At 46.7% G+C, this 21,632-nt stretch overlaps 8 protein-coding genes across 8 annotated transcripts; 3 read left to right on the top strand and 5 right to left on the bottom strand.

Moving 5' to 3' along the window:
* Nucleotides 1–29: 29 nt before the first annotated feature.
* Nucleotides 30–1,431, bottom strand: LACBIDRAFT_295349 (uncharacterized protein; the record flags this gene model as incomplete). The annotated part of the gene is made up of 2 exons (XM_001886336.1): nt 30–503; nt 559–1,431. The coding sequence occupies 2 exons, from the start codon at nt 1,429–1,431 to the stop codon at nt 165–167; spliced, it is 1,212 nt and encodes a 403-aa protein (XP_001886371.1). The 3' UTR covers nt 30–164.
* Nucleotides 1,432–2,934: 1,503 nt separating this feature from the next.
* On the bottom strand, nt 2,935–4,682 carry LACBIDRAFT_331968 (uncharacterized protein; the record flags this gene model as incomplete). Its single annotated transcript, XM_001886335.1, has 6 exons — nt 2,935–3,285; nt 3,712–3,821; nt 3,901–3,955; nt 4,031–4,040; nt 4,116–4,167; nt 4,439–4,682. 6 exons carry the CDS (start codon nt 4,680–4,682, stop codon nt 2,935–2,937), a joined length of 822 nt encoding a protein of 273 aa, XP_001886370.1.
* Nucleotides 4,683–6,739: 2,057 nt separating this feature from the next.
* On the top strand, nt 6,740–8,263 carry LACBIDRAFT_331967 (uncharacterized protein; the record flags this gene model as incomplete). Its single annotated transcript, XM_001886397.1, has 7 exons — nt 6,740–6,766; nt 6,797–6,913; nt 6,986–7,065; nt 7,231–7,320; nt 7,370–7,827; nt 7,979–8,154; nt 8,228–8,263. 7 exons carry the CDS (start codon nt 6,740–6,742, stop codon nt 8,261–8,263), a joined length of 984 nt encoding a protein of 327 aa, XP_001886432.1.
* A 1,249-nt stretch (nt 8,264–9,512) lies between these two features.
* Nucleotides 9,513–11,258, bottom strand: LACBIDRAFT_253660 (uncharacterized protein; the record flags this gene model as incomplete). Its single annotated transcript, XM_001886334.1, has 4 exons — nt 9,513–9,792; nt 9,838–10,340; nt 10,396–10,695; nt 11,073–11,258. 4 exons carry the CDS (start codon nt 11,256–11,258, stop codon nt 9,513–9,515), a joined length of 1,269 nt encoding a protein of 422 aa, XP_001886369.1.
* A 1,471-nt stretch (nt 11,259–12,729) lies between these two features.
* LACBIDRAFT_307850 (uncharacterized protein) lies at nt 12,730–13,008 on the bottom strand (the record flags this gene model as incomplete). The annotated part of the gene is made up of 1 exon (XM_001886333.1): nt 12,730–13,008. One exon carries the CDS (start codon nt 13,006–13,008, stop codon nt 12,730–12,732), a length of 279 nt encoding a protein of 92 aa, XP_001886368.1.
* A 35-nt stretch (nt 13,009–13,043) lies between these two features.
* Nucleotides 13,044–13,223, bottom strand: LACBIDRAFT_307849 (uncharacterized protein; the record flags this gene model as incomplete). Its single annotated transcript, XM_001886332.1, has 1 exon — nt 13,044–13,223. The coding sequence occupies one exon, from the start codon at nt 13,221–13,223 to the stop codon at nt 13,044–13,046; it is 180 nt and encodes a 59-aa protein (XP_001886367.1).
* A 547-nt stretch (nt 13,224–13,770) lies between these two features.
* LACBIDRAFT_307848 (uncharacterized protein) lies at nt 13,771–17,494 on the top strand (the record flags this gene model as incomplete). Its single annotated transcript, XM_001886396.1, has 3 exons — nt 13,771–13,860; nt 13,918–16,683; nt 16,733–17,494. The coding sequence occupies 3 exons, from the start codon at nt 13,771–13,773 to the stop codon at nt 17,492–17,494; spliced, it is 3,618 nt and encodes a 1,205-aa protein (XP_001886431.1).
* A 3,760-nt stretch (nt 17,495–21,254) lies between these two features.
* On the top strand, nt 21,255–21,541 carry LACBIDRAFT_307847 (uncharacterized protein; the record flags this gene model as incomplete). The annotated part of the gene is made up of 2 exons (XM_001886395.1): nt 21,255–21,472; nt 21,523–21,541. The coding sequence occupies 2 exons, from the start codon at nt 21,255–21,257 to the stop codon at nt 21,539–21,541; spliced, it is 237 nt and encodes a 78-aa protein (XP_001886430.1).
* Nucleotides 21,542–21,632: the final 91 nt, after the last annotated feature.

Here is a 21,632-nt window from a genome sequence, read left to right as displayed (position 1 = left end):
CGTGTTCAGTGTAATCCAAGCTATGATCTAAACTCTTTGAAAGCAATCAGGATTTATTAGTAGTACTAGCCAACATACCAAGACACGTTTCACTTTCTAGCGTCAAGATTTACCGGTTACCACTCGAAATCTACACTTGCTGAAAGTGCCAGTGCTAACCCGTTTCAATCAATCTTCCCCTCGCCTTCAGCTGCCTTCTCAAACATCCACCACCCCGAAACTGGCCTCACCGTGTCCCTCTTCCCTTCTACATCACCAGAGATTTCCGTCCCAAATAAGCCCGCAGTCATCATGCACGGAATCTCTTCCCCGTTGTCGTCAACGAGGACATCCACACCCGTGCATCCTGCTGGGATGTCGTTCGTGTCAACAAGGTGATATCGTGTGCCGGATAGAGTTAGGAATGCATCGCCTTGACTCCAAGCCTTTGAGTCATGAGTGTAGGTGGCAAAAAAATCAGATGCCGATAGCGAGGTAGGGTCTGGTCCTTCCAATGATGCCGCCTAGATGTGAGATGAGTGAGTATAACTTGGAGCAACGACGAACGAGAGTACGTACCTCCAAGATTCCTTTGAAGTTGTGTCCAAGCCACTTCCCGTCTTCATCAAATGCGCAAAACGCTGTTACCCATCCGCCAAGATAGGTAGGGCCGCTCCCACCTCCCTCGCGATGGCACACCTTCCCCCAAAACTCTTTATTCTCCCTACTTGTCGGGTTATCAAACGCCGCCACGAACTGCGCCAATACGGGGCGTAGCAGGTGATACCACCCTATCGCCTCCACCCCATATTCTTTCAATTTTTCAACCCTCCGCAAGATATCTTCCCAATCCTCCCGCTCGCCTTCGAGTGTGACGCTCGGCAGTCCGCACATAATGCTGAACTTGAAGTCGAAATATTTCTTCATGCTCGACATCATAATGACCGACGCAACAATCGTGTCCGTCGTAGTCGTCGTGCTGAATTTCGGGAGGATCCACGCACGCAAAGAGGGATCTACAATGTTCCTCTCCAACTCCCGCGTCATATCCTTCGCCATGGCACCGAAATTGACAGTATACCGATTCCCCTGTGCATGTACAACAAGCTCCTTCTTCCCCTTGTGGGCAACGAACTGAGACCGGAGCTGCTCACTCCGCCTGTTGACGAAGAAATTGAATTGAGTGAGGATGGCGGTCCAGATGTCATCTGGGCGGAGGCGGAGGTGTCTGTGTCTGTTGTATGCTTCGACTATGGTGTGGACGAGACCGTTTCGTTTTGGAATGGTGTTGTGGGACTCGGCTGGGAGTGAGGATTGGAGGAGGGAGGCACAGAGGCGGGATTGTTGGGGGCAGGCGGAGGCGAGGAGGGATGATGGGGAGAGCGGTGTAGACGCGACGGTTAGAGGGAAGGATTCAGCGGGCAGGGATGTGGGTGAAAAGGTTACTGGCATGGTGGTGGTTGAGGCATAAGCTCAAGCGGACCCCTTACATTGACTGGAGTCATGGGGCGTGACTTCAATAGATAGGAAAGGGGTTTATGACATCATGTGGTGGATTTCATCCGGAACCGACTCGCCAGGTGTTTCGATTCACTGAGTCATTTCTTTGTTGCGCAAAGGTGAGGATGTAAAAAATGCTGATTATACTGTAAGCCACATTGCAGCATCAAACAATCACGACGTACCTTTGAATCCTTGCCTTCCCGGACTTTATCCAACATGCATCGCCCCTCTTTCTTCCCAAAATATCAAGTTCAATGGGAGCCTCCATCAATACACCGTAGCGAAAGAGCGCGATGAAGACAAAACTGAAAAACATAGCAACGTGATTGGGGGTACATTTTTATGGGGAAGGCATAGAGGACGTACTGGTGGGGGTACGCGCGTTCGAGGTAGTAAGCGCGAAAGAGAGGCCGTCCGAGCGATGTGGATAGGGTTCGGAGAGTTGGGCTGAGAAGAGTTAGACGACACGAAGTAGGAAGAGAAGAAGACGCAATAATAAGGTCACATGACCGTTCTGAACACCGAATGGTTCTCCCGCCAACTCCGGGTCCGTCCCTATTCTCCATCCATTTTCTCCTTATGATCTTAAACGGCCTCGTGTATGCGTAATTGAGCGGCCTGAGACACTTCTCCTCACCTCTCTCTTTGCTCTCGACGAGGCAATTCCTCGTTCAACTTCTTCGTTGATGCGTGAAGATTCGGCTTCGTTGCACACGACGCCAAACGAGGTATCTCCTGGGACAGAGGTTCCTGGCGAGGCACAGCAATGCCAGCCTCGGTGGAGAACTTTGAGAGGGCTCGCAAAGAGAGAGGCCAGAGGAATTCAAGGGAGGAAACGGGGATCAGGGAGGAGGGTGAAAATGTGGTTATTGAAAGGCTCGCGGATTTATCTCATGCCAAGTTTTTGCAGGCTGAGAGGTAATTGACAAAAACCCGCATCACTGTACAATTGCAATAAATTGAAACTCATGAAAAGTATCGCGCATGCCGCTAGTACTCAGTCTGTCCCCTCCCAACCTCCGATCCAAACCGAAACGACGACGGAAATAGTGATGATCATAACGGTGTGGGATAGTAATTAAATCCATGAACCGTAAAATTCAAAGGCCGTTCTTTACAAAAAAAAATGGAAATCAGTAAGAGCGAATTTAAATATGATAGAAATCGTGTGGTGACCCACGAATAATATAACCTGGGAGAATGAGCGCAAGCGAACGCACTCAAGCGATGACGCAATAAGCGTTGTTTCCCGAACCGCCTCCCTCGTAGTTGGTGGGGATGGAACCGGTGGAGGTGGAGATGGTAGAGAAAGAATTCATTTGTGAAGTTGTGTGTAGTTGCGAAAAGAGGTTTTGCGACTGGAGAATTGAGAGGAGACGTTGAGTCGTCTTATACCTAAACCTCCATGGGTCTGGACTCAAATTCGACGCTTTGACCTGTGTTTTTGGGTAATTAAATTTTGATTGTCCTTTGGGTGGCGTAAGAGGTGAACGTCGAGTTCAATTGTCGCTGAAGCCCCTTGGCAGACCAGGTGAAATCGAGGACACGTGTGTGCCCGAAGACCGGAACGGCTACGAAATGGTGCCGAGCGTTATCGGAGTGAACTCCTGGGCAGATTTCTTGTCGACTCGGAAGGACTTGTTGTTCTTCTGCAACCATGGTCTCGGAAAACAAGACGCCGAAGACTTTGACAACGTCAGACACGAACTTGGAGGCCCAGACCGACTTAGAGATTTGGAAGGCATAGGCGTAAGTTAGTGCCTCCAAGGGGGTGGCCCAAGACGACAAGAAGAAAACAAAAGCCTACGAAGGCCTACTACGATCTGTGATAGTAGCCGTAATGACAGAATGCCAAGGAGATCGACAAGCATAGACCCCCCAGACGTGACGGACGCCGTGTTAACGTGTGGATAAGCAGTCAGCGGGTCTACATTGCATTGGGGGCATTGAGAGATCGACAGGAAGAAAACAAAAGCCTCTGACCCGCAACACAAAAGAAGAGGATGTGGGTGCCCTGAAATGTTTTGGCGTGCGTCATGCCTTGAGCATTGGAAGCGGCATTGATGCTCGTTGATGACGATGGAAGACGCTGTGGGGGATATGTAGCTTGGATCACCCTCGCGAGAAAAAAACTTGAACCTCGTTAATCAATAAAATTTCAACACTCTAGATGTACTGCTTGTGAGCAAAAGACTGGTAGGAGCGCAAATGGGACAAAGATCAACGGACTCTGGCCAGTTTCCAAAATATCAACAAATCATCAACCTCGATGGACAAAGACCAATATCTTTTGCGCGCTTCGGACCCCATCAGAGCGCGCAAAGAGCCGCCCTTGATACCTGTTGGCATTCTTGTTGTTACAAACGAAATCATCTTGAAAACGTCGAGCTTCTCTCACTGATTGCATGTCGCCTTAACCTCTCCAGCTATTCAGACCGTTCTTCAGCGGGGATTTGAGGAACATCCTCTCAGGCTATTGGCAATGTTCGTCACCAATCGGTGTTGATGTGCCTTCCCACCTAACGCGAACCCTCAATTACCAACACACCGTTCCTGTCCTTTATTGGCTGAGTGTCAAGTTGGGCTTTGTATAAGACAGGGTACGTTGCACGATACTGTCGGGACGTACTTACCTTCGTGACAGGAGGTGACGGAAACATTCTACCATGATATCGATCTGGCCCACTGATCAGCAAAACGTCCAATTGTACTTTGACAACTTTCACTCCAGATGTGGGAACTTTGGGTAACTTTACTTTGAGTACGACAACTATTTCAACTTTAATTGACAACTTTCACTTTCAGAACGCAACTTACACTTTCAGAACGCAACTTTTACTTTGATTCGTCTCTTTCCAAAGAGTTGTATACCACTAACTAAGAAATTGAAAACGAAAGCCATCATTAGATAGGTGGTTTTTGTAAGTCAGTTATTGACCAGGAGTATCACGCTTACAGGCTTTGCCGAGGAAATGAGAGATCTCTGCTGCGGCCTGGCTATGTCCACCACCTTCTTCCCTTCCATCAGTCTTTCCCTCTGACCGTCCTCGGCCGTTACCTGCCCAACGTTGCTCATGATGCCCTGCGGCGATTTCGCGTGACCTGGTGTTATGATCAGCCATTCCTTGAAGGGAAGGTAAAATGTGACCTTTTGAGCAAGCTGAGTTGGCGAAGCGGGAGAGAGGGTTGGTTCCAAGCATATTCAACTGAGATGCGAGGGTCCTGTTCACACACCTGCGGACCGCCGATCCTAATTCGTTTTCCGCTTTGGTTTCCTAGTGCCCGTCTTCTTCTCCCTCCTCGCTTTCATTGTGGGCGTGAGTTTCACTTCAAGAGTCTTCAGTGGAGGCGTGACCCCTCGCATTCCACCATCCTCAAGTGTTTCGGTGATGATTGGGCTCGCAGCGGGGCGAAATTTGAGTTCTTTTGAGTACCTACAGAGTTGTCAATAGATGGCAGCGCAACGCTGCCAGACCTGAATGCTTACAATCTTCCCAGCTTTCTTTTGGTGCTACCACGTATCGGAAATGCGCAAAGAAGGACCAGAGTGCATAGGAAGGTTAGCTGAGCGCGAGCGCTGAATCATAGACGAACAAAGTAACATACCTCTGAGCAAGAAGATGAACGCTGTTTTCGCCGAAGTTGAAGTGCCCGGCCCTCACGAGAATGACGCGATCACGAGTACACGTGATCTTGGTTCAAGTTCGCAGAGAAATTTTTGCATCTCTTTCTTTCTCCCTTCCCCACCAGCTCCCCCCTTTCGCTGATACCGGTTGGATAGGTGGGCTGCCACCCTCTTCTCCACCCGTCTTACCCTCACGGTCCTCCTTTGATCGTGCCCCTATCTACCCCCATCCTTGTCCACAAACTTTGGGTATCGCTTTCAGGTAGCAACCCATTTGAGATGCAATCCGCACTTTAGCTGCAAGCGGTCAACGTTCAACTCTTATGAAATACGCAGTGAGGGAAACGAAACTGTGGAACCCATGCACCGTGTAGGTTTTTTTTACCTTTCTCCCTGGCGGCTGGGTTAATAATTTCACTTTTCTTCTGATATAGTTCTCGTCGCCGATCTTTTCGTTGTGAGTGTGAATCGTGTAAGTTTGTTTTCCTATCTCCCTCGCGGATGGTTTATTGATTCGACTTCTCCTCTGATATAGTTCTCGTCGCCCATCCAGCCTTTCGTCGTCAGTGTGGGAGGATGGAGTGTTGGTGTGCGCCGTTTCGCCCTTGTTTTTATGGCATACTGACATGCAATCTCATTGCTCCTCCAGATCACGAAACGAACTCCACGACCACCAGTACCACAACCAAGACACGACGACCACGAAGATGACCACCATGTGTCCACCATAACGATCGCAAACCATGATGCCTCCACACCCATGCGTCCACAACCACGACCACACGCACGCGACCACGCATACGCCCAGGTGCAATCTCATTTCTCCTCCAGACCACTGAGTGAACTCCATAGGATAGCGGAAGCGGGCAGGTCGAGTAGCGGCGACTGGATAGATGTAGGCAAGAAGGCGTCTTACCAGGGCTTTATCCACAACACATCTACTGTACTAGATACTGAATATTAATGCTAGTCCCTTTTTCTGTTTCACGCATCCTTGAGATCTAAAGTGACCAAATAAGTTCATTAAAGTACACAAGCAAAGATGCCAAAGTGCTACCGAAAGATGGATTCCCAACTTTGGAAAGTTGTCGAACAACTTTCAAAGTTATTGTACCTTACTTTACAAAGTTGTCGAACTTTGGCAACTTTGGCAACTTTACAACTTTGCAAAGTTGCGAAAGTTGCCCAAAGTTCAATCGGACGTTTTCCTGATCGGCGGCATCCTTCGCCTTCCTTCGCTTACACCCATTTGGGTGATGGATACCATCCGGATTCGACCAAGACTCGACGTGGAGAGCAGACCTGCACGGAAACTTAGGTATAGAGATGCCTGTGCAATTGCACAGGCAGTGTTTGATTCCGCCGTGAACGTATGAACATTCAGCTGGAGGCGGGATCAAGGCGGGACTCTAACTTCCCACGACCCATCTTCCCATCATGCATCATTGCATCATGCATCAACGTCAACCCCCATCATCAACGTTAACTCCCGAACCCCCCCCCCGCAGAGATATGGTTCGACGATATGCAACCGTGACAAGACGGCGCGAGATGCATCGAATATAAACGGCTTAGAACTCCTTGGCTCAGTCGACGGAAAGGATGCCAGCTGTCGAGATGTAATTCAAATATATGTGTGCATTCCAAATCTGCTACTTCGTGCGCATACTAACTGATCTTTCCATTCAGCTTTTAAGTTATTATCGTCCATCCCTCTGGTTGGACGCGGCCCCGTCAAAATACCTAGCGGTGGTAACGATATTTGTCACTCGGATATCCGTGCGTTCGCCGCGCGTCGTCGGCATCGTACGTTGACGTTAAGTTGATTGGTGCCAGGTCTGCGAGCGTCGGAAGTGAAAGTATTTACCATTTTTCCAGCTCCCTCGCCACGTTGCGACGCAAACCCCATTTCACCTCACCCTACTTCACGAATTCGTTCTATCATCCCAAGACGTTGAGTACTTCACCTTTCACCTTCCACGCGACCACGACCATCCGTTCCTTCCCACGTCTCCTTCCACCACCCAGCCATTCAAGTCGAAAGGCCTAGTAATCCCTGGCACTTCTTGAGGTTTGCACCTTCTTCAAAGTCACCGAATCTGGGACTGCTCACGCTATCGCAGACAAAAAGACGCAAAGCCACAGAGTCAGATTCGGCGAGGCGACGGTACAACGTTGCAGAAGTATGTTAGGTTTACGCCACCCGTGGCTTGGTGGGTCGTCGGAGTGTGGGCTTTGACCTGGATGATGATCTGTCTGCAGGGCAAGTCGTCGTGGAGAAGGATATGAACGTCAGCTGTCGGACCGCCTCATTTCCGCGCACTTACTCAGTTCTCCCCCGCTCATTCGCACAAACGGCGACTGGGTTCACGTTGATCTAGATGTATCAGTTGAGTTCTCTTCTAGATTGCGCAACACAGCCAACCCACGCACGTGGGCTCCTATCCATTCTGATGGGCACTTGTCTCGCTACTTGCCAGTGTTTTATCTTGCGCATCCCATCTTCGACATCATGGAAACGATACTGCCAATATTCTGTCTGTGTCTTATACCGCTCTCCATACGCTATTTCTCCAGCTCCTCTCAGATCTCTCCTTCGGCCGCAGAACTTATATTCTTGATAAGCGCCTTTTTTCTCCTGAGACCTCCCGTTACCTCAAGTCTTATCTTTGGTACGCAGAATACTCTATCCAACTTGGAAAGTATAGTCACTCAAGCTTGTACGTACAACAGAATCCCTACCTCATGCGCTCCAAATAGTCGCAACTGTCGCCTTTTTCCTTGGTGGAGACGCCTTGTTCAAGGCCCTTTTATATATAGGAGTTGACCCTCAGCATACTAGAACACCGACTATATGGAAGATTTTCATAGTACATTCAAGAGTATTTGGCGGCCACCTCATGAAATTTGTATATCATCTGCTGGGCATACAAGAGGATCTTCTCGACTTTGCTAGAAGGTGCGGTCGCACCTCGTGTGGGTTAGGAGACGAGCTCGAGGACGATATAGAATCCCAGATGCATGCCAACACCCCACCAACCTATGAGGTGAGTGTAGACATTTGACGTTTATTAGTGGTTAATGCGACACATACCGTTTTATTGACTTTTCCTCGTCAAGGACCTATCAACACCACCCCGAATTTATGAAAAATAAGGGCTAGGGAGGATTCCTAGGGTAATACTCTCTGGAGACGACTACATAGTACAGACTGAGTGTCATACTAATGATATCGGGGGTTGCAGTGGATTGTTTTTCCGTGTACCCACTCAGCTCTCCCCGGCTCATTCGCACCAACGGTGAATGGCTGCGCAATTTAATCAATGATGGAAGAGAATACAAATGATAGAAAGTGAATGAATGCGTGGGCTCCTATTCATTCCGATCGGCACTTGTCTCGCTAATTAAACTTCATTTTATCTTGCGCATCCCAACGTCGACATCATGGAAACGATCCTACCAATAATTATACTCTGTCTCTCTCTTATACCGCTCTCCATACGCTATCTCTCCAACCAGTCTGGGATTCCTCCTTTGCCAGAGGTGTGGGTACCTGCAGAATTTATATACTTGATAAGCACCTTCTTTCTCCTGAAACCTCCCGTTACCTCAAGTCTTTTCTACGGTATGCAGTGTGCACAAATACTCTGGAAAGTAAAGTCAACTCAAATTCGTATATCCTACAGAATCCCTACCTCCCACCATTCAAAAAGCATTAATCGTCGCTTTTTTACTAGCTGGAGACGTCGTGTTCAAGGCCCTCCTATATATAGGAGTTCACCTTGAGGATAGAGCAGAGACTTTCCTCAACTTTTTAATTATCCTTGGAAGAATATTTGGCACTTGGCTCATGGATGTTGCTCGTTGCGTGCTGCGCTTACAACAGGCTTGGAGTCGCACCTTGTGTGGATTAGAAGACGAGCTCGGGGACGATATCGACTTGGAATCTCAGACACGTACACATGTCAATACCGCACCATCCTATAATGTGAGTGCCGTTTATCACTGGTCCATGTTACACAGTTATTGACTATTCTTCGTCAAGGACTTATCAATACCACCTCGTATTTCGGATGAAAAAATAAGGACCAGGGAGGATTCCTAGGGTATTCTTGTTATCTGGAAAGGGCGACAGTTTTTTTATAAAGTATATCTGGTAACAAGTTCGCCATAGAACAGATTGTGCCATCCTCCGTGCGCGTGCTGTATGACGTCGTAAATGATCCGCCCTTTTCAATTTCTTGAACACTCTACCACCAAGTTTGCTTTTTCTTTCGGGTGAGCATTCTCAAAATCATACACAACGAGATGTGATTACAGGCAGCATTTCATTCTTCAAACAATCGTGTAACAATATACATATACATCCAATGAAGAAACAATTCTACCGTTCAACGAGGGTATATCACTTCGCCCGAACCTCCCCCGCCTTCTCCAGCGCCTGCAAAACATCCCTAACCAAATCCTCCCCATCCTCAACGCCAACACTAAGCCTAACCAACCCCTCCCCAATGCCCAACAACTCCCTCTCCCGTTCAGGCACACTCCCATGCGTCATCCTCGCCGGATGCTCCGCCAAACTCTCAACCCCACCCAAACTCTCCGCCAACGTAAAAAGCCTCGTCGAAGTCAAGAACGTCTCCGCAGCCTCAAACCCGCCTTTGATCCGAAACGAAATCATACCGCTGAACGGAAACCCGCCTTCCTTTTCCTTCCGGGTGCTGATAAACTTCTTCGCATGAGGAGACAACATCCGCCATGCCAACTCGTTCCGCTTATCTCCTTCCAATCCCGGATAGATGACCTCTTCGACGTGTGGGCTTGCCTTTAGCGCCCTAGCGACTAACAAAGCATTCTCCCCGTGGGCTTTCATACGTAAATGCAGCGTCTTGGCACCTCGCTGCGCGAGCCACGAGTCGTAAGCGCTGGGCACGGCTCCAATAGCGTTTTGTAGGAACCGCAGTTTCTCGTAGACGCGTGTTAGGGCGGGTGTTTCTAAAGCAGGGAGGATAAGGGCGCCCATGACGACGTCGGAGTGCCCATTGATGTACTTTGTGATACTGTGCATAACGATGTCGGCCCCGAGGAGAAGGGGGGAGGCGTAGAAGGGCGAGAGGAAGGTGTTGTCGACGAGGAGGAGGGGATGGGACGGGTGGCTGCGTGCGATCTGGGCTAGGCGGGGGATATCGATGAGGCGGAGGGTCGGGTTTGTGGGTGATTCGACCCAAATCAACTGTAAATTGTTATCGTCAGTTTAAAGGGAAAAAAAAAGAATAAGAGAAACCAACTTTGGTATTTTCCCGAATAGCGTCTCTGATCGCTTCTTCATCTGCATGCTCCAAATCCACAAAGGTCGTTTCTAAGCCCTGGTTCTCATTCGCTACTCTCGTCATGTACCTGAACGTGCCACCGTAAACGTCGTTGACGCTAACGATGTGTGCGTTCGGACCAAGAGACTGGAGGACCGTGGCGGTAGTTGCTGAGCCGGAAGCGAAGGCAAGGGCATGCGCGCCCCCTGATTCGAGAGAAGCGAGAGTGGCTTCGAGGGCGTTCCGGTTGGGATTGGCGGAACGTGAGTATTCATAGCCCTTTGTGTAAAGATTGTGATTAGCATGATGTTGATGATCCAAGGGGAAAAATAAAATCAAAGGGACAGAAAAGCATATTAATGCGAGGAGAACGCGCATTTCGACGTGACTCCACGCGAAATTTGGCAGTAGGACCTTTCAACGCAAGGCCCTGTTTGTGTGACAAAGGCGTTGCGCATACAGGAAAACATGTCACGTGATGACATGAAGGGAACGGGCGGACCATACGGCATAACGTGAGTTTGGGACGTGTTGCCAAACGGTGTGGAGAAGGAATCTGCAACCCGACATGGAGACGCAAACATAGCCCCATGCTAATCATGCCAGCGCCCCAAGGGAACCCCGCCAAACGAATAGAGCAATGAACGACCTCTCACCTTATGAACGCCAACAGCTTCTTGCTTATACGTCGTCGACAACGATATCGGCGGGATAACAGCACCCGTTTCGACGTTAGGCTCTGAACCTACGTGTATAGCGCGCGTCCCGAAGCCATCTTCTATCAGCTTTGGTTTGGCGCCGTCCGAGACGACGGGATCATTGAGGAGTAAACCTGGGGACATGGTTCGGATGTGGGTGGTAAGCGATTGATGAAGGGCTATAAAGGGAAGCCACGGGAAGAAGAATTTGGAGAAGCAGCATGGCCATGGCAAAAGATTGTCCAAGCAAGATCCATTTGCAACGATGACGAATCAACGATTGCTGACAAACGATCACGTGTGTATCGGCATTCCGTTTACGCGCCACGGAGGCGTTCAATCCAAGTTCAATCTTACGACCAACTGACAACAACTCGACAACTTACTTGGACACGAGACAGCTTCAATGGCGCCCGCTCAAGGACCTCAAAGGTAAGTGGTCTACATGTGCATCATAAATATTAAATGGATTCAGATCTCGAGCCATTGACTCCTAAGCAATCCTCAACAATCACTAATACTAATAGTTACACGCCCACGCCATCCAACCATGGTCTTGCGCAAGGTTTACATCGTTCGGGAATTAGGAACTCCGGGGCTACTCAAGGATACTAGACGCCGGTGCCTCTTCAATCTGACTCTCCAAGCGCGCGCCTCGGGGAAACCGGCACTAGCCCCGCCCCCGACGTATGCGGTCTCCCCTATGATTCTAATGCCCAGCCCTCTCGTTATCAGGTATGGAATCGCACGCTGTAACATTTACTTACCACCTGACCTCTGGTACTATTCATTTGACACTAGCTGATTGGTACGTCTGTCAAACGCTAAACGCCCATCATCAATGCCCGCTTGCGTTGTCTTGTTTTCGCCGGATCGAGTTCACCCCCAAATTCTTCACCGTCCTCACATTATCTTCGCATACCACCTCAAAATCACCACCACCACCGAATCGTTGAAACTGTTACTCACGCCCACTTCAACGTCACTGTCAGGCACACCGCTAAAATTATCCCGTCGCATGACGAAAGCTAACCTAAAGTGACACGGCTCAGTAATGCAGATGCCCCACATCCACACGCACACCCCGGACAATCGACGTGGGGTGATGTAACGGTGGCCTGATTATGAATCGCGTATATGACCCCTCTGTGAAGTCATGGAACGGCATCGATTGACACTCAACGAGGAATACTACCAAGACAATGTACGAAAGACCACCACTACCACCTGGGACTAAACCGTATGACATACTCCTTTTCATCCACTGGCATTCAATTTCACGTCGGACTAACATGGTCGGATCTAACAGAAAGCCCAAGCCTGCTGAACCTGACCCAGGCCCAGCATTCAACGGATTCGAAAACTACATCGCTTTTGGCATAGACATGATTTTCTCATCACAACGGAGAAGGATCAATGAGGTTTTTTCTTTCGTTGGTACACCTCCGCCTTGGTCTGAGCTGGAAGCTGAATTTGTCGCTCTGCACCGCACTACACTACGACTGATCTTCCTCAAGGCACCGTGGAACAGGGCAGCGTCCGCCATTTTGCGTTTTCCGGACCTTCGTTGGTGCTGGGCATTAACGCAAAAACGCCCACGGAAACGACCGCGTGGCTAAACCACCTCCAAAAAATCCACAGGCGACAATTTCCGCGTGAGTTGTTTGACGAGGTTCATGTTCAGACTCGCGATGGGGTGGCCATCATCCTCGTCCGGATCTTCCTCTACACACCGCTTGAGGTTGGTATCTGCGGGAAAGGAAGCGACGACGCGTAGGACGCTGTATTTCCCGGCGTCTGAGCGACGACGGTGTGGGAGTGCGCGGAGGAGGCTTCTGGTTTCTTCGACGAGGGTGGAGTGGCTGGTTGGGGAATATCGGCTGCCTTCTTTCATTAATATCGAGAGACATCAGGTTAACGAATGGGATTTTAGGCCATGTAGCTCGCCTTGTCAAAGAAGAAATTGGAGGGCGTGACGGAGCGCATGACGCGCTTAAGAAACGGTCTTGAAAGAGATCCGTTCTGCCCTGACGAAAACTTTGCCTGGAGCGCGACCCAGGTCGTCTTCCCATCCGCAAGTCGAAGCACAAATATGAGGTCAGGACCCATCGAGTCGACTGGGAAGCAAAACGGGGAGTGCGAGCGGGGCTTGAGGTCCCATTGAGGGATGGTGGTGGTGCTGGAAAGCGGAGAAGGGGGGGTGAAGTTCCGAAACGACGGTCAAAAAAGATAAAGGTCAATTGACTTTTATGTAGGTATTTCCTATCTATCGCTAAGCTATCGAATTGCTTTTAGGATACCATAGATCTTCTATCAGATCCGTTACGCGTGCGGTACTTTCGCCTCGTTTGGCAAGGGCGCCAACGTCAAGGCAGTGCGATCCACTTCCTTTTGGCGCCTTGAACAGTCAGTGATCGCTTTTGGCGTCAACAGCCAGGTGCAACACCATTTCCTTTTGGCGTCAAGGTCAAGGCAATGCAACACCACTCGCTTTTGGCGTCAATGGGCCGAGGCAGTGCAACACACAACTTGCTCTTGACCACAACAACCGTTATTCATCGTAAAGTTACCTAACCGCAATTCAACGAGTTATACAGTAAGTGACCTTGGCGCCCCTCGTTGATACTTAAAGACAGCTGATGAGCTCCTTCACAGAATGTCGTCTAAACCTGAAGTCAACTTTATTGAGCAAAGGGAGGCGCAGAGGGGGAATGTGGCTAGACTCGAAGTTCCTGGGGATCATGCAGTGCGTAAATCAGTTCGACCTCTCTTGGATCCTAACACCTGAGGAAAACTCTTCCAGGCGGCCGCACAGGCTGAAGACCCGGGCATCTTCGAAGAAATTGTCAAAGAATATCAAATCAAAGAACCATATGGGGTATCGCAAGAAACTCTTGGCTGGCTTTACCATATGCGTTTCAACACGACTTCTGACATTTCGGCACTAGAAAGATCCCTTGTTCACTTCCAGGCTGCTGTCGACGATGCTGACGACAAACCTGTTTGCCTTCCACGCCGACAACAAGCTTTGGCATTCACCTATAGCCTTTTATATAAGGGGACTAGAGTCTTGGACTACATTGACTTGTCCATCCACTGGTTTCACCTTGCTGTTAATGACTGCCATTTAGACAGCCCTCTACTTTCTCTCTGGGTGAAGAGACTTGCTGCTGCATATCTTCAACGTTACCTAGATCAAAAAAGTCTCGGAGACCTTGAACAGGCTCATAAATATGACAAGGCTGCACTCGCATTAATTTCTTCTGATCATCCAGCTTTTCTCAAATTTTCTCAAGGTGTGGGTCAGTCCTACTGTGAACGTTTTCAGAGACTTGGAAATGTTGAGGATCTTGACAAAGGCATTGATGTCCTACATGGAGCAGTCAAAAGATCACCAGAAGGCCACCATGATCTACCTGAGGCTTGGAGGTGCTTGAGTATGCTCTATGTTGACAGGTTCAAATCTAAGGGGAATAAGCAAGATATTGAAACTACTATTTCACTCAGAAAATTAGCAGTTCAAAGAACTTCTCTAGGAACTTCAGAGCATATCTTCTATACACAACTTCTGGGAAGGGCCTATGGGGAACAATATAAATTCACGACTTCTTTTGAGGATCTTGAGCTTTCAATTCAGTATTTTCAGCAGGCTATTCAAGAGGCTCCTCCTGAGGATCCCATTTATGCTGAACTTCTTGAGGATCTGGGAGTTGCCCTTATATACAAGCATAAAACTACAGGAGGGGATGAAAACATCAAACTTGCACTTCAGTACATAGAATTTTCAGTCAACTCTTTGCCACCTAGCAAAGAAAAAAGGATATATTCACAAAGAAATCTAGCAACAGCATATCTAAAAAAATATACCTCAATGGGAAACATGGAAGATCTGAAAAAGGGTCAGATTCTGTTAGAGAATGCACTTGAAGCCCTCAGTCCTACTGATCCTTTGAGATATGATTTTTATGATAGCCTGGGTAGTATTTACTCTTTCCTTTATCATAAAACTGGGGATCTTCACTATCTGTCCTTGGAAGTGGACCAGTATAAACTGGCACTGGGATCTATGTCACCAACAAGTTATAATGCTTCTGTTTGCCAGCGTAATATTGCCGCTGGTTTCACATTCAGATACAAAAGATTAGGTGACCACAAGGATCTTGATCTTGCTATCCAATATTCTCAGCAGTCCCTGGAGCACATGAGTCAGGACCATCAAGATTTTCCCTTGGGAAAAGGAGTTCTTTCTGATCTTTATCATGAGAAGTTCAGACACTACAATAAGATAGCTGATCTTGACCTTGCTATGAAACTTCAATGGGATGCTTTGCATGCTGTTTTAAAGAACAATTCCCTGCAGCCATCCATTCTGAATGATCTTGCCCTACTTCATGTAGCCCAATTCAATGCCACAAAGAATCAGGCTCATCTTGAAGCTGCAATACCTTTAATAGAAGTGTGTATTAATCTCACAAATACAAGCACCTATTATAAGACTCTGGCTATAATTCTGGGACACATCTACAGAGTTATAGGGAATGTTCACAATCTTGTTGCTTCTATAAAAATATGTGAGATTGCTATTCAAAGAGGAGATGAAGATCCCATGCTGTACCTCTTCTTGGCAAACTCCTTCTCACAATTATACATTCACTCATTTTCAACCTTGAATGAGCTTTCAATGGTTGAAAATGTCTACTATGCCTTGCATTACTATAAAGCTTCAGTATTCTCAACATCTATTATACCCTCAAAACAATTTGATGCAACTATAGCCTGGGCATCATTTGCCATGAGTCTCAATTTGCCTGAGGCCCTCACTGCTTATTCACTAGCATTGGGTACATTGCCCAACATTTTGTGGATAGGAAACTCTCTAGGGGATCGCCACAATTCTTTGATTAAATTGGATATTCCAGATTTGGTTTCATCTGCTGTGGCAGCTGCTGTGAAATTCAATGACATCAAATGTGCAGTTGAATTTTTAGAGCAGGGGTTAGCCATAACTTATCGACAGATGCTTGAGCTCAGAGATGAACCAACACAATTGCTAGAGAAATATCCTAAGATTGGTTGGGAGCTGAAACAGATCTCCCTGAAGCTTCAAGAAATCAATAATCCTTCTGGAGAAAACAAGGAAGACTATCATTCACTTGTGATCAGACAAAAAGATGTCATTGATGATATTAGGATCTTGCCAGGTTTTGAAGATTTTCTCTTGCCAAAATCATTTGAGAAATTATCTGAGGCAGCCAAATGTGGGCCAGTCATCCTATTGAATGCCTCTTCTGGAGGTAGTCAGGCTATCATTTTACTACCTTCTACACATGAGTCCACATCAAATCCTCTGTCAGTTCCCTTGCCCAATGCTACTATTGCCAATCTGAAAGACCACTGTGAAACATTGAAAAAAGCTTTGAGAATGCACAATATTTTGTCAAGACAGACAGAAAGATATGGAAGATCAAGCCACCCAAGATCAGCAGAATTCTCACACAAGATGTTTGAAGATTTGTTGAGCTGGTTGTGGGAGGCCATTGTCAAACCTGTTTATGATGTGCTGGAAATAGTAAGTAATATTTTTTCATAAAACATAACACTATATTAAACTTTGACAGAATAACATTCACTTTGGAAGGATATGGTGGTGCCCATCTGGTCTATTCACATTTCTTCCCATTCATGCTGCCCCACCAAAGAGCATGTTCATTCAATCTTATATCACCACCTTGGATTCCTTGATCAAAGCAAGGGTTCCAAAGACTTCTATCACATCATCAATTGAATTGGGATTGACTGCCATTGGGATAATGGATATCCCTGGAAAGCCTCACCTGCATCTTCCATCTGTAAACAAAGAGCTCCATTCCATCAAGAAAGTTATTCCATCAGTCAATATTCTTAGTGGTTCTGAAGCTACTATTCCCCGTGTCTTGGAAATGATTGAGAGCTGTGAATGGTTGCATATTGCATGTCATGGAGAGCAGAATGGTGACATGCCACTAAATAGCTGCCTTCAGCTCTATGATGGCAATCTAACTCTCAGTCAAATTCTTGCCAAAGACCTTCCAAAATCCCAGTTTGCCTTTCTTTCTGCTTGTCAAACAGCTATGGGAAGTTCCAATCTACCAAATGAGTCTCTCCATTTGGCAGGAGGGTTTATTGTAGCTGGATGTCAAGCTGCAATTGGGACCCTGTGGAGTATGAAAGACTCAGATGGCCCAAAGGTTGCAGAACTTGTTTACCAATGGCTTTTGGATCATAGGAAGAGACTTGATGTGCATGCAACTGCAGAGGCATTGCATTTTGCTGTTCAGAGCCTGAAGGATGCTGGAGCACCATTTGAACAGTGGATGCCATTCATCCATATGGGAAGTTGAATACAGATGCTTCTGTGGAAGGTATGCAGAAGTTTTTTTCTCTTTCCATTGTGTGGTATTCAACCTGCCATTGCAAGTACTTTGATATATTTTTGTGTGTATATGTTCATGTTTCCAGCCTTTTAAACTCCCCATTTTCTATATATTCTGTGCCTCTTTCATTGCTCCCTACCACCTTCTTTGTATATCCAGAATCACAATCTTTCATTTGACACCACCTTCCTGTAATACCACCTGAAATTTATATGTCATAAAGTTTATGCCATTTGACTTGAGTCAGTCTGATGCTGAGTGAATAGAAGTTAGGAAAGAGTTGAAAAAAAAAAGTGATGATGAGCAAGGGCTAGACAGTCTGCATGTGCAAGAAAAGCCAAGCAAGTCAAGTTAAAGAATCTATCTACAACATGACCTCTTATATACTGAACATAGTCCTCTCACAGGTATGCAAGTAGTCAATAATTATTGCACACAGCCTGTTATACAGGATTGGAAGGTAATGCCCAGAGGCCATAGTCAAACAGTGGTATATAGCTAGATTTGGATATCTTTTATAATAAATTGATCTTTTGTCTTGAACCACCATCTTGTCAGCAGTATGGCCTTCCTCTTGCACTACATGTAGTGCTTTGTATATCTGTACTCCCTACACTATGCATAATCATGTTGGGCCAGCTGAGTATCTTGTAACTGCTCACTTCTCGCTTATGGGTGTCCATCACCACCCATTTTCACCTCTCCTTCCCTCTTGGCTTCAGCTATGCAAAGAGTTCAGAGTGAATGCTTCATAGCCTCATGGAATGTGGACTGGAGTTGTACTGCTTACTGTGATGGTAAAAGTGTGTCTACCTAATGTGAGCTATAAGGAAAACAAACAATAGTGAAGAATTAGATCATGACAGTTTTCTGTGTCATTGTTTGCAACAAGCAATGAGTAGCTTACAGCACTTCCAAGTTGTAATAAGAATCACATTTTTTCCCCATGGCTTACCCTATTTGGTTTTGGCAAAGAAAAAGTGCCCCAACACCCTCTGGTTAGACCAAAAGGAAAAAATTCTGTAGATAAAACACAACTATCTGCTAATTATCTGGCCAACAAACTCTCATATTTTGCACATGAAATGTTTCTCAATGGATACCACCCTTACAAATCAAAGTTGATCTGTAAATAGTCCTGAGTACATTACATACTTCCGAGAAGTTGAGGCCCATATTATCTACCATGCATCAGGTAAACAGCTTGGATCAAAATCCTCAAACATTGATGTTCATGGAACTCAGTCAATTTCTTGGCTGAAAAAAAAAACATGAAGTTTGGGGATGAGCCTTTCATTATGACAAGGCCACACTTTATTTACAAGAGTCAATGATATTAATTTTGTTGTTGTGTGGTTACAACAGTAGTTCACAATAAGCCTTTTTAGGCTTTGAAAGCAAAAACAAAGCATGAAGGCCACAAGCCAAACAATCTCAATCCTAGATGACCCTGGTGACCAATCTATTAGTAGTTATTCATTTTTTACCTCAAACACTAATACCAAAATGGGAAGCTGCTTTATTTTTAGAAATATGCCGCTTTCAGTGATTTTGTCGAAGTTTGGTAGCTCAACACTAGGGTTTGTTGAATACAAGCCATTTTTTTGTTTCCCTGCAGTACTAAAAAAGGAGGAGCAACAAGGCCTTTAAGCAGGAATTCTCGTATTCTATCTAGCTGCTATATGCAATTGATAGAACTGTGTCTCCATGTCCAAGCTGATCACAGATTTTGCTGCCACCTCAGAATGAGCTTCAAAACTACATGCCCACATGTTTGTTGACATATTGCCCTTTCATGTATCCCAGGTAGTATGTGGCTCTACATAAGGTGTCATCTTTCTCTGAGAACCTGCAGGTCCCAAAGATGCTGGATGTGACTTTGAAGCCATTTATACAACATAGAGATTTGTAAAAGCCTTTCACATTGAAGTTTGCATGCTGCATTGAGGTCAGACAAGGGTGGTGAGGAAGCTGAGGATCAGGAAAAGTGTAGATTAGATATATTTCATTCCATGCTACTACATGTGACTTGAGGACTGTGGTTAATAAAGAAAATATAATGACAGGATGAGCATCAATAACAAAGTTGAATCAGATACAACAGCAAAGAATGGTAAATGAGTGGGACTCCAGCATCAGGTAGCATCTCTCACAATGATGTTGTCCACCAATTGTTGCCAGACATCAGCATCATTCATTTCCAAGTCTTTGGTCCAGCCATACTTGGTGTGATCCTTGTTGAGGTGGTCAGCAAATTCTCTGCAAAGGTTTGATGAGCTCAGTTTCTGCAGCCCAGAAATGGGGTAACTAACTTTGTGATCTTTTTGGGGGGTCTTGTCAGTGCCCCCCTAATTCCTGCAGGAGTCTGGTCATTCCTGTGGATTCCAGAGGAATAAAATTTGGCAGGGAGGCCTGCTATTTTTTTCATTCTGGTGCCTTATCATTCCAGCAGAATTTGGGCATTCCAGAATTGACAACAGAATGTTCCACAGAATTCACAGGAACAGAATGCAATGGAACGGAATGCAATGGATTTGTTTGGATGTATCATTTGTTTATTTCACTTGCATTACCAAACAAAGCCAACATTCATTCCTTCCCATCCCCACCATTTCCTTTCTCCTCTGCCCCCTTCTGACCACCCATCATGGGCTAGGATGACGATGATGACAACTACCACTATGGTACACAACCCCTTAACAGCCATGTAACAATGAGATGACCAGGCAAGCATGTCGTGGCAACGAGGCAAAGAGAAGGCATGGCGGAGAGATGACAACAAATGACAACATTGGTTTGTCATCATTCATCCTCTTTGCAACTCTGTGAGTCCCTCACCCCTTTCTCATTGCTGACCAGGTTTTCAAGCGCTATGTCACCCATGGTGACGAAATCATCTGCATTCAACTAATGACAGACAACAACCACCCACTGCCCAGGAAAACACCCCACCACCTATGGAAACACCCCACCACCCACAAAAACACCCCACCCCCCACAAAAAAACCACACACCGCCCACACAACGACACCCAGCACCTATCTACACTGCTAGCAGACACAAAACACCCCACCACACCCACAAAAACACCCCAGCACCATTGAAAACCCCACACCACCTATGAAACGATGCCCAGTGCCCATCTTACACCACCAGCGCTCACAAAACAATGCCCAGCATATCAAAAACCCCACACTGCCCACAAATCAATGCCCAGCACCTATCTACACTGCCAGCAGACATGAAAACACCCCACCTCACCCACAGAAACACCCCAGCACACATGACAGCCCCATGCTGCCCATAAAGCGATGCCCAGCACCCATTCCCCCTCAACAGGGCCCACCTTTCCATTGCAACATCACATGCTTCTTAATTACTTTACTATACACACAGTGAGATGGCAGGAATCCCACCCACCATCTTGTTTTTCATTTATCATTCATGCAATGGGGGACACATTCCCATTGCCATGTCAGTGGCATGGCAATTAGATGACAAATGACAATGCATTCATTGTCGTTTGTCCACAACACTATATACACAGCTTTAGTTTATATTTATTAATTAAATTAAAATTTCTTAAAATGGAAATAGGATACCCTTTGCCCTGGTATAACAGTGTGTGATGAGATTGCAAGTTCCTCCCATGTCTTTCTTCCCCCCCCCACTTGTTTCTTGCTACAGCATTTCGCTTTTTTACCTTTCAACCTTTGTCTCTACCATTATGAGTGCCAGAGAACTTTGTTCCCTACAAGCTGGGGTAACTTCCCCTCCCAAACGAGGCTGGAAACGTGGCCAGTCTATTTCTGAAGCAACAAGTAGCAAGCACTCCAAGGCCACAGCTAAAAGTGACAATGAGGAGAGCAGTGAGGGAGAACCAGCAGCTGGGGAGAGCACCACAAGGAAGGGAAAGGCTGGTGGTAAGAAGGGGAAAGGAGCAAGGTATGTGGCCTACCTGATATCAGTACTTGTGTGCTGGCTATTCTATTTAGAATGACAGGTGCCCAGTGAGCAGCCAGTGACAAGGCTGGGAATGAAAAGGGCATACCAATACCATGGTACCATGGAATGGAAAACTCATACCATATCCCACTCATACCAA

This window comes from Laccaria bicolor, genomic scaffold, assembly GCF_000143565.1.
Source record: "Laccaria bicolor S238N-H82 LACBIscaffold_37 genomic scaffold, whole genome shotgun sequence".
In the NCBI taxonomy this organism is placed as follows: Eukaryota; Fungi; Basidiomycota; class Agaricomycetes; order Agaricales; family Hydnangiaceae; genus Laccaria; species Laccaria bicolor.
The sequence above is the reverse complement of the archived record's forward strand: the minus strand, read 5'-3'. Positions and strand labels throughout refer to the sequence as shown.